Here is an 18,031-nt window from a genome sequence, read left to right as displayed (position 1 = left end):
ATCACGTTTGCTCACTTTTGCCAAACACAGTGTTAACTGCGTCTTCTTTCAGAGGGAATAAGAAACGACGCTTCGCCACTCGTATTCCCAATTTTTAGGTCGTCATGTTACCAGAACTGTGAGAATTTATCAGCTGTCCCAATCTCGAATCTAATCTTTTGCGGTCATTTATTTACTATGTACACGGTACACTGATACGACCAGAGATTTGAATATACTAAAAAAAAATATTACCATGCTGAAAACTAGTTTTACCGGAAATTTTCAAGGAACAATGCTTTTTTTTTTTTTTTTTTTGCCATTTACTGATTTACGGAATATTTTAACAACAGTCAAGCCAGTTATCATCTTACTGCACAAAAGTACCTAACGCAACCGTACAAACATTGCGCCACATTATTCTTCGGAGATTCAAAATACGATACGAACGGACAAGATTATCTACTGTTCATACTTCTTGTAAAACGATTGCTTTATAGATAATTTTCTTTATACGAATTCAAAGGATTGCAATAACAAGTAGTAGTATACTTTAGGCAGTGCACAAATGTCTGAAGCATTGGAATAATGATATCATCAAGGTTTAATGCAGTCGCAGTAAAAGTCTGATTTGTTTACAAAACCGTTGGCACATAGGCGCGGGAAAAATTAATTATAATATTAAAATAATTATTAAATATAATATTAAAAGAAATTAATGTACTTCATTTATTGATTTTTATTTTTATTATTTGTTGATTTATTAAACTAATCTTACATTAGACTGTACTAATAGCATACAAGCGCTTGTCGCACACCAGTCGGGACTTGACAAATTATATGAACAAAATAATCGTTAAATATGTCAGTATATCATGTAAGTGTTATAACATGATTTCAGACCGATATACACTGCGGTTTTAGTTGAGTAAATGTGAATTAATTTCTAATATATTTTTGCTTATCAAGATGTACAGGGGATAATAAAATGCAATACAACAAGTAAAAGGTTATATCTGGCCCAAAATGGTTTGATGAAAACACGATTCGGCCTGAGGATAATTTGAAATTCTCTAATTGATTTTGATTTTATTAGTCTTATCGAAATAACTATTAGACATATAGTCATATGTTGCATGAGATTTCTTCTTTCAAAGCTAGCTGTATGCCAGCGAATCAGTAAAGGCAAAATGTAAATCCAAATTGAACAATGATTAGTATAGCTCAGATGCTCTCTGCATACGCTCCATGTAAAGTGAATAAAGTAATTTGTTATTTTCATAATAGTACGGATTGTCATTTGCGTCTAAGTTGGGCCTGTATTCGGCGGTATATGAGCTTCTGCTCGAACTACATCCATCCAGAGAACTCGAGCCTTGGGAAGGCTCGGAATGATTGGGAGATGGAACGTAGCTGCGGTTGCCCCATTCAGAGTCCATGGTTTCTTGGGAAGACTCGGGAGTTGGTAGTCCAGATAATCCGTTGATGTGGAGATTATTTATCCTTTTACTAAGCGGCATGAATTCACCAGCTTCATCTTCTATGCTGCGTCCTCTTTTTCTAAAGTGTAAATGCAAAATGAGGCATGAGCGGCGAGTTTAATACGAGATTGGAAAACGTGAAAAAACAATTAGAATAAGGAATAAAATTAGCTGCTAATTACGTCGTCGAATAAATTTACGTTTAATGGAATAGCTGATTTAAAAAACAACTGGGCGAAGGACAGTAAAGATAATATTGTTTCTGGGTAAACACAACATCAACTGTTGGAATAAATATAAAATATTAAAACCGGGAAGACTCAAATTTTTTTCATCCGACAGTTCAAATCACATCGAGCCCAATTTTCTTCTGTCAAGTCAAAAGTGTAAAATTAAAGGTTATATCATCGTGAAACCGTTCGTTGTAAATACTAATAACTAACCTGTTGGCTTGTGTCATCGTCGAATTCGATACTCCGTATTTGGAGTATTTATTAACGATGCTCTGGTATTGAAATCATATTTTTCGCAATACCCTTATGGTCTATTAACAGTCGGTATTTCACAGGAATTATAACAATTCCTGGCTGTACAGCATAAAATACATCTACGATATCTGTACTCTCGTCCCTGAAAAAGTGGCGATCGCAATAGTGGGTAGCAAAGATTTTCAATTTTTTGTTGCTCTTCGTAGTTCTTGCTTTCACCAACAGATGACAGCAGCGCTGGCTCTTGGAACCTAGAGCATGTTACTGTATATGCTCTAAGCTAAGGCTCTAAGCTTGGAACGTTTCAACCAGTGTCTTTCGCTGTCATGTAGTGGCACACTTTGGATGGAGCTAGGTTCTTTTTTATTAGGGAAATTTGAAACCAGGCTGCGCGTCCAGCCTATTCATAGCGGGAGAGTTTGAAATTAAAAAGAAAAATATTCATTAAAATTCTCTCATCAGGGTTTTCGATGTGATATTCAGCTAGATATTTGGTTGTGAATTTATTCCGAAATCAAATTTTTTATAAGAATGGTAATCTAATTCAAATTCGATACAGTCTTCTTGGAGTATTTCACTGCAACGGATTTGAATCGATCGCTACTGCGCTCTATCGAGGGCCGCAGGAACTGTTTACCTCCTTTTGAATTACCGAAAATTTTGAACATTCTGAGTCACCAATTCTCGTAACACGTTATTTAAGACGCCCGATACTATTCTTTTACATCGAATAACTTTAGAAGTTGAAAAATGTTCATTTTATACGCTCACGGATTGTTGAGTTACATTTTGCATCACGTTCCTGTTGGGTACATATTCATATACAGGCCTTACCCAGACTCTTGTCAGAATTAATACCAAATTGATTTCAATTTGACTATCAAATAACCGCCGAGTGCTGACGTCAGATACTCAACTGACGATCTTGGAATCAGGTTTCCTGTAACTGCGTGCCTCATTAAAATCTATTCAATCGATATACACGGGTACATAATCTACAGATGGTTTTTCGTTAAGATAAAATAATTAGAATTATTTGATCCACCTCATACCGATTTTTTTTTTTCGATCTTGAATATGATATAATTGTATCAATGCCACGATTCCGAATTGGCTTCGTATGTTTAATTGATTTAAGCTTAGACACGTCCATGTTTAGGTAATCACGGACGTGTGGAAAAATACACTTGTATTACAATCTAACTGTTCTTGTTTGTAGTTTATCTGCAACGTATCGTAATAAAGATAGTTTTTGACATTGAGGTAGAATGTTATTATTATTTTTTTTTTACCTTACAGATATTAATACCACATGAACGTGCACCGACAAAGTGTAATTTAGCCTGGAATAATAGAAGGAAATTCTCGCCAAAATATCAACACTAAATATTTAGTCAAAAGATAGAAGATTGGCATGCATAGTATTGGGACTTTATATTCAAATCAAAATATTTACTTCTATTATGGGCAGTGACGTTAATTAGCATCACGTTGGAGGAATTTTTCCAACTATAGATTGTACGTGTTGACCTTAATTTCAACCGGAATTTCAAACACTTCAGGTTCTATTAGCTATATCTTATCTTACATTGCGTAATTCGGAGAAGTGAAGTATTCTTGATAATCGATCATCGACGATCTCATAACACCTATTTGTAACGTAAGTCACTGTGAGTTCGCTAAGAAAAAGATTTTCAAATAAAAAAATTATTTCGACGGAATCGCGAAGTCATTTTTATCGTCCGTCACGATTATAGAAAACATAACTCGCGGTTAAACGCCTTGTCTTGCCTTGGTATGTAATTTTTGAAATTGATTACATGACTTGCAGAAAATACGAGTACATGTGGTTGTAGGAAGACCGAAGTTCAGTCAGAAACAAGAAGTGAGTGACATAGATTATTTGATTTTTTCCGATAAATTGATGTGAGTACACATACCTATGCATGATATATGCAATCTTTTTTTCTGCGATTAATTATAAATCGTCTCTTATACGTTGTACAAAATTTCTATAAGTTACAGTATCTCAAGGGCGATCGAAAACAATAGTTAATAAAAGCGTTAGTTCAAAGTCCCAAGATAACCGCGTCCAATTATCCATTTATGGTCATTTGACTCATTAAATACCGATGAAATCCATTCGCCGTATTACGATAACGACTATATTCTTATCGCGGTTCGTAATGATATGTATATATACATGGCATTCCCCGTATTCACGTTCAACTGAATTTTCAATTGAAATTGCATGGAGAAGAGAAGCAGAATACTAAGGCCGGTTTAGCAGCCCAATTGATTTTGACGATGTAAATCGACGTGCACAAATTGTAGAATGAAAAAAATCTACGGCAACGGAAAGAATCCGTTCGTATTCAAGCGACGCGATGTGATAAAGTCAATGTCTGTTTGGAGAAATTCTGTGCGAAAGGAGCGCATGAGTGACAAATAAAACTAGTCTTCCGGAACGATATTAATATGAATCACGTATGAGACAGATGATCGTGAGTAAGGCAGCTGAGGTGTAAGCCTGAAAAGGGGGAGCCGCGGGATATTCGAGTGCGAGTAAATGAATCATTGGCCCGTAGTCATCCGATGTGTACCAACGTATAACGCCACCTTCGAGTGATGATTTCCTAGTAAACCAAGGAGAATACTTCGGAAATAGCGTGAATCACGAGGCAGACCTGCGGGCGGCGTGACTGCGAAGCATATTGCTAATAGTGCGAATTGCTGGTCGGAAGTTGAGCGATAGGGTCGAACAGATTACGAGGACTCTGCAAGTCTGCGGATGCAAATCTGTAACTTCGTCATCTCTTGAAAGATGACTCGTTCGGTTATTTTTTTTTTTTTTTACCACTTGCGCATCCGAATTTTCAATTCATTGGCCACGCATATATACGTTGAACTGATAGAAATTTATAGTTGTGGCCAGGTGATTATGGTGATAATACAGTCCTAAGTTCAGGACGGCCACACGCATGGAAATCCTGCGAAACCTGGAAAACCGGCAATTGTCAGGGAATTTTTATTTTGGTCATGGAAACAACTGAAAATATCAGTTTTCTATCGTAAGAATTAGAAATGATTTTTTGAAGTGACAAATTTACTTTTTTATGTCGTGAAAAAAAAATAGGCTTAAACTCACTTTTTTGTACATTGTATATTTTTTCAATTTGAATTTTATGTGACCTGAATATAGAGCTAGTAATGTCAGGGAAACTGAGTTTTGGGTCGTGGAAAATTGGGAAATGAGATGGAATTTTTTTTTTTTCCTAAAAATTTGTGACCAGCCTGTAAACTATTCTCATATTTTACCATAACCGTAAAATGTAGTTCTGGGTTCTTTTCAGTTTCTTTCAGTTCTTTTCTAGTTACTAGAAAATCTAACAGACGTTACCACGGTTTTTTGATTATGCTTATCTCGTACCATGATATATTCTTGCAACTATATATACTGCGATAATTCGCGCGAACAGTTATTACAACAAATGAATTTATTTCTGAATATTACAGGCCTGAGCCGAGATCTCCACGTCGTAAAAACGCATAGCATTACCTATGACTCATGCACCACGCAAGGACCCCATACTCAACGTATTAGTCATGGTGGTTGTACCAATGCCGTGGAACTCTCTGCTTTCGGTCCACTGGCATGTGCTATTAGTACATGTTAGTTGGTAGTGACAAAATTCTTGCTTAGAGGCGATTATGCGCTACTGAAATAACCGCGGAATGCTTGTTAATTCGTGATCAGTACGTGAATGAATGAATTCACCTCTTGACGTATACCTTATATACTATGGTATATTTGTGACTATGATATGCATGGTTCGAAGAACCTACTCTTAGTTTTTGTAACATTTTTACACGTACGCGTTCTTATGTACATTTATCTCCAAGTACGGTTGAGAAAATAAATTAGAAAAAAGAAATCAGTAAAAGCAGGATGCGTGAGCGTTTCATTGTCAGCTCGACGATACGAATCCCTTAACTTCCTGCAACCGCCGCTCCCTGCTTGAAGTTATCGTCGCGGAATTAGAACGACCCAACGAAATTCTAAAAACTTCACATTACACCAATCAACGCACCTCTAAGGCATGAATGAAAATACTGAATTATTCACAGGTAAAAAAAAAAAATCATTTAAATCCTTCAAGATCGCAATAAGTGCCGATGAAGTATACGCCAAATTTAGGCACTTGTAATTATATGAACGCACCGACGTGACCATGTGTGTGACACAGCTTGTACCGATGTTACATATATTTTTTACTTCTCTCGTCTAAATTGTTGCCCATCCATTTTTAGATTACGTATATATGTCGTTGAACACATTTGAAACTGGGCTCATGTGTCTGTTTCGCGTCCATATTTGGGACGCCTTTAATGTTCTCGAGCTCGTTGTAAGCCACCGCTGACGGTTTCTATTATAATGAATGTCTGCTCTCTCTCTCTCTCTCTCTCTCTCTCTCTCTCTCTCTCTCTCTCTCTCTCCGACAGTTTTACACACGCACACAGATTGGTAGTCGAGAAAAGCTGGCCCCCGCACACAATCGAAAGTGAAGGCATTTGGCCGTCGCCCACGAGGATAACGAGAAGTAACAATCGGCAACAACCCAAATGCGTCAGGTGTCAAGACGAAAGAATTCTGTAATTCATGGCCTTTTTTACCCAGTGGTTTATCATTCATTTATTTTTATATTTATTCGCATTTTTCTCAAATTTTTTTTCACCTCTTACTGTTTTGCGAACTGCTGCATGTAAATTGCAATTTTTCGTCAATTTCAAATTGCTTATGATATATTTAATTAAAAAACTTGAATTCTTGCTTTATGACCCTGCAGTGTAATTTATTCGAAAGTAAAACGTATCTGCAGTTGCAAAAAAATAAATAAATAAATAAATAAATAAAATAACGAAATCATATACGTGGGTAGGTTTAATTCGAGTGAATTTCTCCAAATTTATACAATATTTCTATTATACCTACAGGCGAACACGCGGAGTCAAAATATGGCCCGTAAATGGTCGACTGCCATTTCAACCCTGACATGCATTCGTATATGGCAACATCCTCACCCGCGCCTATATTTGGGTTGGTCGTTTTGCGTTACATGCTCATGTTGGACATAATGCTCACATAGCGAGTACAGTAAATAGGCATGTAACGTGATCAGGATTCGCAACGTGACCGTAAAAGATTAAAAAAAGAGGCCTGAATAAACGCATATCAATAAGATTCCGCGCAATGCATCCGTTTTTTCAAAGTAGAATACAGTCTGGTATTCATTCTAGGACAATAATTGGTAGGAGAAATAAACTGAACGGTAGAAAAAAATTAAAATAACAAGGTGACAGCCTTGCAATGAGTACATCAACCATAGTGGCGGAAATGCAAACTTGTACCTTGATTTAGGCCGCAATTTTGCAGTGAATCGAACAGTACGACACGTTGCGACGCAACTTTTCCTTTCAAGGACTAGTACTTAACGTTACGTACAATATCTGTAATATACACGTGATAAAATCATACTTTCACAGAATTTTATGGTAAAGAAATGTGACAGATGTATTATACCACGTACATATTAAGCCCTGAGTAATGAAACGAAGTAACGCCAGGTCGAGTCCCTTCCTGTCCTGTGGAGAGAACCTGGAATATCCCACGGATGTGTGCGGTGTATAAAGAGATAAATAAAAGTTTAAGAAGATCACGAAGAGCCAGTTTACCATTTGAAAAAAAAACACTCGCAACCTTTTTTAATTATCTTCTTCAACTCACAATGCAAATTCGACAACTATCCAGCTGCTAATTATTAATTTTAGCAGATAAAAATTATGATACGAATATCGAAGTATTGTGAATGTAAGTTGTGAGGAAATTTAAGATTATAAAGCTATATGATAATATTAAAAATTTGAATTATTCTTACTTACCTAGATTAAAAAAATTTTTAAGTCTACAATCATATTTATTATTATTATTATTATTATTATTATTATTATGTGGATACTCAATTATACAGATGTTCAGCAATTTTTCAAATCACGCGGGCTTAAAATTTTCACCAGTAATTACGAATTAGTCGTTTACGAAACTTGAGATTACTTATTGTAACAAATTTATGTATTTTTTGACAATATTACTCGGTGAAAGAATTGAAAATTTGATAATTTAGTCATTCAAATACCTTATATAGAAAATTATCGAAATACGAACACGTGCAGGCAACAGGTATAAAAGTACGGTTCAATGAGAACTATAAATATTGTAAATTTTTTAGAATACATAATGCGGCACCTTAAATCGGATCGGTTCGAAGAATTAAAGGTCACGGAACTCATACCAGCTAGACTTTGGGCACTGATAATTTATACGCCTGTATAATATACGTGATATTATATCTAATTTCACGATGTACAATTAAAAGATGTACTTTTCGTAGGAAGAAGAAGAAGAAGCGCACGAGAGATGAACGGATGAATTAATGAATAAATAAATGAACAAGCTGTGTAAACGGAGGCGGGGAAAAAGAGAAATAGAAAGACACCGCGTTATATATCGCGCGCTAACGATTGTAATTAGTAAAACTAGTGGGCGTTAATTATTATTAAATTATTTACTGCAGGGATGTATGGACTACAGGCAGACTTCACGATTAGAGGAATTAGAGCGGGACTTATAAGGAATTAAGGTGTGCTCCACAGCCGCAAGCGCGCTCGTACATCGAACGCTTCAAGTGGTTAAGACCAAATATGGAAGTTTTATGGAAGTATTAACCGCGTGTCGAGCTATCGTCACTTTCATACTGTATACATGCCTGTGTACGCGACACGCGTGTACTGTGTGTATTAACGAACAAAAACGCGAACGTATCGAATACTTCGACACGTGAGACAAGTGCAATCCTATTTATTCAAATCTCCGGGCTAAAATCGTCACGAGCACCTTTCTTTGTTTCACTTTTCACGAACACGCAGTACCGACGATGCGTACAGAAATGGGTTTCCACGGTTTGAAATCCGTTTCACACCAACAGAGGCAAAAAAAGAAAAAAACATTAATTGGGATAGCGATAGGAAATAAGAATTAATATTTAATCACAAACAATCAAAATGACTTTTGAAAAATCTAACATTGAATGACAAATGACTGTTCATTTTCGGAGAATGTTCCCATTTTCATGTATTTTTTTTTTCTCATTTCGTAACTGACTTCATTCCATATTTCATTAGTCTAATATCCATACGTATATAATGTATGTAATATATTCTACACAGTTCGCTCTGAATGTATGAAATTCACAGCCTCTTCTTCGTTGCGCAGATGCACTGTATGGCCATATATACATTATATAGCTAACTTTCATGTTTATAATTATTATGTAAAGTTTTATCGTAAGTGGGACAGAAACGGTTCACAGAAATAGTTATACCCACATAGCGTTGATGTACCTATTAGCATTTTCTTGGCTGTCACATTATGCCATATAGGTGTCTGTCGTTCGCTACTGCCTCCTTCTAGAGTTATGCTAAACTCGATTCCCAAATACCTACACATAATAAAAATATTAATAGTAATAATGATAAGGGTCGCAAGATAAAGTAATGAATTTGGAAAAAAACAAGTTAGGTATAAGTATTCAACTCTCGTGGATTTTTACTTTGCACGAATGAAAAAAGAAACAGTGCTGTTCTGGACAAGATTTAGGAATAGAAGAATGAATAAAAAAAAAAATTGTGTATATCTTACGATAAATAAAATAAAATTATAACATACATAGAGAAAAATATGTTTGACGTAGGATTGAAAATAAAGAAAGAGTATAAAAAATGTGGAATAAGAGGACGCGCGTGCAGTGATTCTTTGACTATAACAATAAATGTAAAATTCACAAATCTTAATTATAATTACAGATAGAAATTTTTAGCTATCTTCATGCAGCAGGCAGTCAAATTTTGTTTGTAGAAGGAGAAGTGAAAGAGGAATAAAATTTGAAACTCTAAAGGAAAAAAAAACGATTTCCTAAGGAGGAATGATTGCCCCGTTCGTGTTAAGGAGTCGTTGACTCCGTGCTGGTTGAATTTAATTGACTTCATTGCCTGCGAGAGATCCTGACGGTTCGTACCGTGCGAATCAAGGCCAACGTTGTAGGTAGGTATAATGTACATATACATGTAACTACCGTAAGCGGCCTCGTTGCGCTCCTTCCGATGCATCGAATCAGCTCTTTCGAATTTCCCGCCGGCGGGTATTCAAAAGTTCTGAGAGAACGGTTCCCGGCTTTTAGCAAGCTGGCAGCCAAGAATTAAAATTTTTATCGCCAAGTAAGGCATCTTTCCGGCTCTTTTCATTGTGTGTTCGCATCCGCGAAGTCGAAATGGTTTTCAAGTTGATTTTATGTGACTAATAGTCGTAGCCTATAGATTGACCGACTGATTTCAGGGAATGGACACGCGTTAGTCATCTGCGGTTCTTGTCGATTTCAAATTAACGCTAGTTCCCCCCCCCCCCCCCCCCCCCCCCCCCCCTCCAAACGACAAAGTAAATCATTTTCAGACGGTATCAGTGCACAGACACTCATTATCGTATCACACTGTAATAACGTAATTACCGGGTAGATTGTTAATTGTATATCAGTGATCAAGTCGGAATAAATTTCACTGATTACAGAAGTGACTAGCCGAGCAATTTACAAATATCGAGAAAAAAATATTACGTCACCTTTAGGAACAACTTGATAAAAATTGTACAGGTCACAAGGTCGGACTTTATCGGCTGGAATAACCCAGTAATCAATGATCTGGGAACAGGTGATGTATAAATATGCAGATAATGATACAGATACGCTAAAGTGGTCGGTTTTTACTTAAAACTTCGTGAATAACAGTTCAATCATGACGTAAACCGTCGTGACCGTCGATTCGCTCTGGCTTAATTCGATCCCTTGACTATGAAAATGGTGTTAAAACATTCTCACCATTGTATAGCTATAAAAGTGTCACGGTGTGACAGTTGAAATAAAGGGAAAAAAAAAAAAACACGAAAGTGTGTAAAACTTAATACCTGCAGGATATTTTATCTGCTGGCAGATAATCTTTCCTCCACGTATCAAGAACTAGATCAAAAATGCAGGATTGCAGCTTTCGCGAAATAATAACCTAGCCTAACATTTGGAAACGAATGCATCATCAAACAATATGGCGGCGAGATCTGGACTATCAGTAGATGACTTCAGCTAAATTACGCGATTATAAAAGTAAGGAAAACGTAGTGCAAGCTGTGAGGCCTTAGTTTTTTCACGTCGAATTAATATACAGCAAAAAATACAACGAAAGATGTATTTTAAAATTAAATATGGCCCAGTCAAATCAATGCATTATTTTTCCACCAGATGTCACACCGTCACATTTTCACTCCCATAATAGATTGCGGTAAATGCAGAACTGATCTGTGCAGGATACGCGATGCAGGCAGGAGCGAATGATTGCATGGGAAAAAAGAAAACACGGCCTGCGGCTGTAATAGATAGACACGTACCGAATTTCAATGGGGGTGCGTGAACTCGGCATGGGATGAATCATCGTCGTATAACCACCCCCGGCTTGGGCGTGGTGCAGGAGACGTCTCGCCCCATCGATCCTCTCTCTTTCCCCACACCAGGAACTCCCAGAGACTAAAATACACGGACACAGACTGCAGACACGGATGTATAATATTCAATTCGATTCCCGCGGCTAGCTGATCGCTGTTTTGTCGTTTTATGATCAATAGGGCCCGAATTAATATGTAAATGCATATTTTTTATTTAAATCATTTTCATTTCCTATTAGGTTTTCGTACATAAAGTATGATGTTTGGTGCCAGAAAATTCAGCTTCTATTGTCCATATTTTACTCTTTTTTACGTCTATATGCATACTATGTACATATTTCGTAATTTTTAATACCAACGGTTTATCCGGGCCATAATGATCAAATATTTGATCGATGATTTAACCTTAGTCTCCGATCCCTGGATGTATTAGACAATCAGGGATGGTAAAGCTGATTTGGTCTATCTTCGATAAAATTATTACATTCGCGTCAACATCATATCTCCGAAGATAAAATCGAATTCATTTTAACGTTTAGCGAAAAGAAGCAATATATTAATCCCTTAATTATGCATAATTTTCAGTTTATTGATTATTTTGGTACAATTGTATCCAAATTCCGAGTTGTACGTAGATTCAACCTTGTGGAGTAGAAAAAAAAACGTGCATCCCTGTTCGTTTTTATTAAATTTCATGTACAGATATAATTGATAAAGACTGCATGTTCGATTAGATTTTCAATTTGATGCCTACAACCCAGGAACGTTTAATCATCGCGTTACGTGGGATGACTCGGAGGTTCTCTTCCGTGTCTTTAATCGCGGTCGCATCCTTGATAATTGGTACTCTACGTATATACCTAACTATACACAGAATGAAGTTGCGGGATTTATCGTCGTCAAACCGCGAGCGAATAATTCGAGCTAGTTTAAAACTAGACTCGCTCTACGAACATTATATTATTCATTTATACCGCGGGGATGTGATTAACGGTAGTTTTCGTTCCTTCTAATTATCCTAATTAACACGGATCGTCGGATTGGCGATGGACCTTTTCGCGATAGTGCGACGGGCCATTCCCTGGTTATTGCAATGTGTTCCAGTTCACTGCGTGAAACGTGAAATTTACGACAGGTACGACGATGTACACTTGGGGACAATGGATCTGAGACGGCTTATTTTTTACACCAGACAGTTATGTTGGCAACACTGAGAAACTACGATTCGACGGTTATGGATTATGTCATGTTTATTGAAATTGAGTTTGTTTATCGCTGGGCCGACTATGGCGCTGTAGATTTCTCAGTGTTGCCAACATAACTGTCTGGTGTAAAAAATAAGCCCTCTCAGATTCATTATCCCCAAGTGTACATGCAACGTGATTCGGTTCACGTAACACGTAGGTAGGTTACGTTATGTATAAGCTTGAGATGTGTATCAAGATTGACCGTCGATCAATCTGTGACAGTCTGCCAGAGAGAAAATCAGCACGAGCATGAAAGTTGAAGACGTTCCTAATCCAATTTGCGTTTTGAACTGTACGTGAAACGTCGAAAAGTGCATAAAAATGGGAAATTTTAAATATTTCCATAAGACGTGACCTAAGTCTGGATACGGTGTAATTGAAATTTATACCCAATTACTGTTTTCGTAATATGACCGTCGACGATCGGCGAACACGAGGATTAGGAATGTATGCTCATTAGAGTGTTTCAAAAAAACCGACTATTTTTTTTTTTTCGAAGAACATTGAAAAATTTTCCGAGTGTCCCTCAGAAATGACCTCGGTAAATTATGAGCTCTTAATATTGATATTTAGAGGTGGCGATTCTCAATTTTCTATTTCCCATTTAAATAACATGGGAAAATTTTTTTTTTAAATTTAGAATTTTATTACTCGAAAACGAATCAGTGTGAAGATATAGACAAAACATATTCTTGTACGAAATTTTACGTTCTACAAAAAAGATCTGAGTAAAGATTTGCGTAAGGTAAGTCGTTTCGGAGTTATCAGGCCTAAAACATCGAACCGTTTGGAATAATGATGTTATTAATTTATAAATGCTACAAAACTGACTCATATCACTTAAATACACAATATTATTGATTTAAAAATTAAAACTATAGACTTCCAATGAAATTTTAATTAATAAATTTCATTAATCAACGATATGAGTCAGTTTTGTAGCATTTATAAATAAAAACATCATTATTTCAAACGGTTCGATGTTTGAGGCCTGATAACTCCGAAACGACTTACCTTACGCAAATCTTTAGTCAAATCTTTTTTGTAGAGCGTAAAATTTCCTACAAGAATATGTTTCGTTTATATCTTCACACTGATTCGTTTTCGAACAATAAAATTCTAAATTTAAAAAAAATTTTTTCCCATGTTATTTAAATGGGAAATAGAAAATTGAGAACCGCCACCTCTAAATATCAATATTAAGAGCTCATAATTTACCGAGGTCATTTCTGAGGGACACTCGGAAGATTTTTCAATGTTCTTCGAAAAAAAAATAGTCCTTTTTTTTGAAACACTCTAACGCACATGTGGTACGAATGCGAAATTACGGTTCAGAGGTAAACCGCAACTCGGTTGTAGGCACAGGTATTATAAATGCCGCATCATGCACGATGACGGGACAATGTATAAGCAAATAGATGTGGAGTGCAGCACACCTTCAATCTTCGTCAAGCTCTTTATAATAGCTATACACAGGCTGCCTTGTCTTACATAAATTCCAAACCATGCGACACTGTAATCATCCGCTTTTGAAATTTAATCTAATCGAGGGAAGATCTCGAGTAATTGAGTAACGCGTGTCACATATTCAACGCCAATCATCGACGTGTAGGTAGGTATACGCTGCACTTCAGAATATAGTCGAAAAAGTGTAATGTGAACGGTGCTTTTCAATCGACTGTTTTAATTTTCATTTTTCGTCAAGTTTTCTGTACTTCTTCACTTCCGTCGTCTTAAAAACTGTTTTGTATGCTCGATCGGTCGCTTAGCTACTTCCGGTTTAGAAATATTACAATACCACGAACTCGGTGAAGCCCAAAGAAAGATATAAAAACGCACACGTGGTCAGAGAGAATGGAGGAGAGGTAAATCAGTCTTGGAAAAAGAATATGAAATATAATAATAATAATAATAACAACAACAACGACGGGTGGAAAACCCTCAGCCCACAGAGGTAACTGACGGTGAGTACCGGGAAAGTGTCGAGTATTAGACGAATGAGAACCATACCATGTTCCATCCGCTGTTTCGTTTAACAGAAGGAAGTTTATGGCGCATGTGGAACATATATACACGCAATGCGGAAACCAGAGCTACGAACGTTATACCCAACGGTTTATCGCTGATGTCTTGACTTTCATACATTTATAGATGTATAAACGATACTCTAGATTGGTGTGCGTCTTGAGGACGTTCTTATCGTTCTTATCATGATTTGAGACGGATTGTACAATATACGCACGAGTATCTAGTAATAATTGTTATTTTTTTTTATTTTTAGCAATTGCGTAACTTCGGCTTTTTTTCTCTCTTTCCTCGTTCCTTGTTGTCAAAACGATCGATTCGATTGATCCCGGTTTATCATCAAGGCGATAATTTTATTGCAAGTACTTTTAAGGCGTGCTATCGATAGACTTCTTCTGTTATTGTCGTTTCCGATCATGCTGTACGAATCATTCGGAATGAACGCGATCGTTTTTTTACCATGTGATTTCTAACCACGTTTCCCAAAAAAATCCCCATATGCATGTAACGTGGTGTTATAGCCTTAGCATGTGCGTCTACCGGATCTCTCTTTCTGTATAGAGGATCCCACGCACATGGATGACCGAACAACCGTAAAACATGAAGAATAATGAGGATGACGAGAAACATCACACGAAAAATTATACCTCTGATATTCTACTGCGAGAGGTTCGTTTTTGCATTCGTTAGTCGAGGTAATATCGACGATTCTATATTATATCCCCATAAAAGAATTTGAAGGATATTATTTTTGAGACTGAACGTTCCAAGTTTCTTACAAAAAAAAAAGTATATTGTTACAGGCTCCGTTATGCAGACACGCCGTAAATGAGTTTTTACACTGTATAAACGCCGAAAACGAAAGGGAGGGCTGATGTATTGCTAGTTTCGAATTAGGGACGACAGTTCATGGGGTGCGGACGTACACGTAATGCGGATATACCATCAGCTGACGATTCTCCCTCCCCGATTACTATAATACCGTGAGTCATAGGCGCATATATACCTATATATACCTATAGAAGAAATCTATAGAAATACGGAAAATCGATTCTTAAATCAGGCGACCATCTATAGCTCAATGCGAATTTTGCGAAGCAGCGATGCGAATGCACATCTCGAGCGCTCTGCAGGGACGTCCACGCGAAACTACGTAGACCCTAAACGCTCTGGAAAAAAAACGAAACCCATTAAAGTATTAGGAAATGCGAGCGAATGTAAATTTGGTTTGCAGATGTTACGAAAGAGTCCGCAGCTAAATTCCCATTATTTCAAAATTAGTTCCGACGACAAGAGGTGGATCGATCAGTTCGTACGGCACTGTCTTCAACCCCAGAAACAGTTTTGTTTGCTCCATTCTGTGTACTGTAAACAATGGCGCACTTCCCATAGCAATGATCCGCATTCTACGCGTGCTCTATATGTGAAATTCATACCGATCGTGTGCATCGAACATGAACTTGGTTAACATGCCTCGGTGAAAAACCGTTCCCTCTATATCGGTGTGAGAAGTGCAGGGACGATCTATACTCCGACTCCTCGATATGAAACCATGATATTCATGAGAAGCGCCGTTATTTTCTCTTACCTCCAAATCAGAGAAACAATGCGAATTGCCAGGTCGTTAAACGAATGTTGAAGCATAGCGCAAGTCTCGAGAAGAGATTGTTAGATCGTGCATGAATGGGAACGAAAGGTATTTTTTACTCGAATATTTGCGAATCCAAAAACCTTTTGTTCATTGAATTTCTACATACTCCGGTGAAAGTTCTCCGCCCGCAGTACCCTGGTGAAAATGATTTCTGCGATTTTGTACGATTTTTTCGGAAAATTCGAATATTTCGTATAAATGTTTACAATATATTGTAAATTTTTATAGAATTTTTATTTTTTCACTAAAAAATCTACAAGACACTACAATTTCTAACCAAAATTAACAATTCTTTAGGAAAAATTAAAGTTCCGTAAAAAATCGTTACAGTAGTTAGGAAATTTTCACCATGGTATCCATGAATGAAGGCTGTATAAGGAGATTGTGCGTGGATGCGTGCCGGCACTACTTCCACTACCACCGCGTTATAATTATACGACTTCTGATGTCGGTGGCGAGACGCGAGGCCGTCAGGTATGTTAGTATGTACAACCGGAAACGGCGTGTATACATAGGAACTCGTACAGGCATCGCGCTTTTTCTCCTCGCGATTGTCATTATTTTCTTTGGCCCCCTTAGGCCACCACCTCCGTCGCGACGCGGGCAGGTTATAAGAAGCGCGTTCGTGGACCGTCGAGGGACTCGTAGATGCTTGCAGCCTACTACCAGGATCGGGTATTCGTATAACGGGGCGACAGGTGGTGAGCAGGAAAACCAGACAAACGAGGCTTGAACGAGAAGAGAAGCCGCGAAGCGACGAGACCCGGCAGGTTCCTGAATCGCCAGCTTTATATTCGCGATCGCTGTTCTGCAGCTCAAGTGCCTCTGTGCTCCTTGTTCCTGCCCGAGATCAACGCACTCTTCATAATCCTCGACCGGCTAAAGCCCGTTTCACGCGGTAAAAACGACGCGGCATGCCCACGGTTTGCCCCAGTTCCACAATCAACGTGACTAAGTTAAGTGTACCAGTTATTGAGACGTTTAGACCCAATTGTTGCCCCTATTATTTTCGAAAATTACAAATTGACGCCACGAATTGCTACAGAGGGTTAGACACTGCTAATTTATTTGTTTAAACGCTTTAGAACTAAGGATCGAACAGATACAACCGTAAAAAGTCAATAATTGGGACAGGGTCAATATGTGGTACACTTACGTTACCGTACGCGAGCGTCGATATTGGGTCAGACTTCGACCCGAGATCCTTTTACTTTGAGCAATGATCAGATAAGGTGTGTAATGAAGATATCATGTGATGTCGATGTGGTGCACCCGGCATAAAGATGTCGGAAGATATCAGGCGCCAGGTATGCTCGTCAGGTTTGTAAATCGCGATTTCGAGCAGTGAATTACGCCGTCTAAAGAAACTCGCGAAATATACGTTATATGGTTTACTTGGAATTGTCGAAATCGCAAACGAGTTTCGGTCGTGTATAAGCGTTGGCAGCGACTGGAAGACCGGACTTGACCTTAAAATATCCGTGCAGATGATTTATACCCAGAGCGAGAGAACGTCGATACCTGATAATGTCACCGTCGTTTATAGACACTGAAATACGCTG

The 18,031-nt window shown here is 37.6% G+C and overlaps 1 protein-coding gene and 2 long non-coding RNA genes across 3 annotated transcripts in view; 1 reads left to right on the top strand and 2 right to left on the bottom strand.

Annotated features, from left to right (window-relative positions):
* Positions 1-268: 268 nt before the first annotated feature.
* On the bottom strand, positions 269-2,281 carry LOC107218410. Its single transcript, XM_015656271.2, has 2 exons — positions 1,904-2,281; positions 269-1,539 (listed from the first exon to the last, which is right to left on the bottom strand). The coding sequence occupies exons 1-2, from the start codon at positions 1,918-1,920 to the stop codon at positions 1,194-1,196; spliced, it is 363 nt and encodes a 120-aa protein (XP_015511757.1). The 5' UTR covers positions 1,921-2,281; the 3' UTR covers positions 269-1,193.
* A 6,589-nt stretch (positions 2,282-8,870) lies between these two features.
* Positions 8,871-18,031, bottom strand: part of LOC124292891 — a 23,072-nt gene continuing 13,911 nt past the window's right edge. Inside the window, exons 3-4 of the long non-coding RNA XR_006902839.1 lie at positions 11,493-11,628; positions 8,871-9,504 (exon numbers count right to left, since the gene is read on the bottom strand). This is a non-coding gene — a long non-coding RNA (uncharacterized LOC124292891). The remainder of the gene's footprint in view (positions 9,505-11,492; positions 11,629-18,031) is intronic.
* The window catches only part of LOC124292890, a 25,947-nt gene continuing 20,149 nt past the window's right edge, over positions 12,234-18,031 (top strand). Inside the window, exon 1 of the long non-coding RNA XR_006902838.1 lies at positions 12,234-12,355. This is a non-coding gene — a long non-coding RNA (uncharacterized LOC124292890). The remainder of the gene's footprint in view (positions 12,356-18,031) is intronic.

This window comes from Neodiprion lecontei, chromosome 2 (assembly GCF_021901455.1).
Source record: "Neodiprion lecontei isolate iyNeoLeco1 chromosome 2, iyNeoLeco1.1, whole genome shotgun sequence".
NCBI lineage: Eukaryota > Metazoa > Arthropoda > Insecta > Hymenoptera > Diprionidae > Neodiprion > Neodiprion lecontei.
The sequence above is the reverse complement of the archived record's forward strand: the minus strand, read 5'-3'. Positions and strand labels throughout refer to the sequence as shown.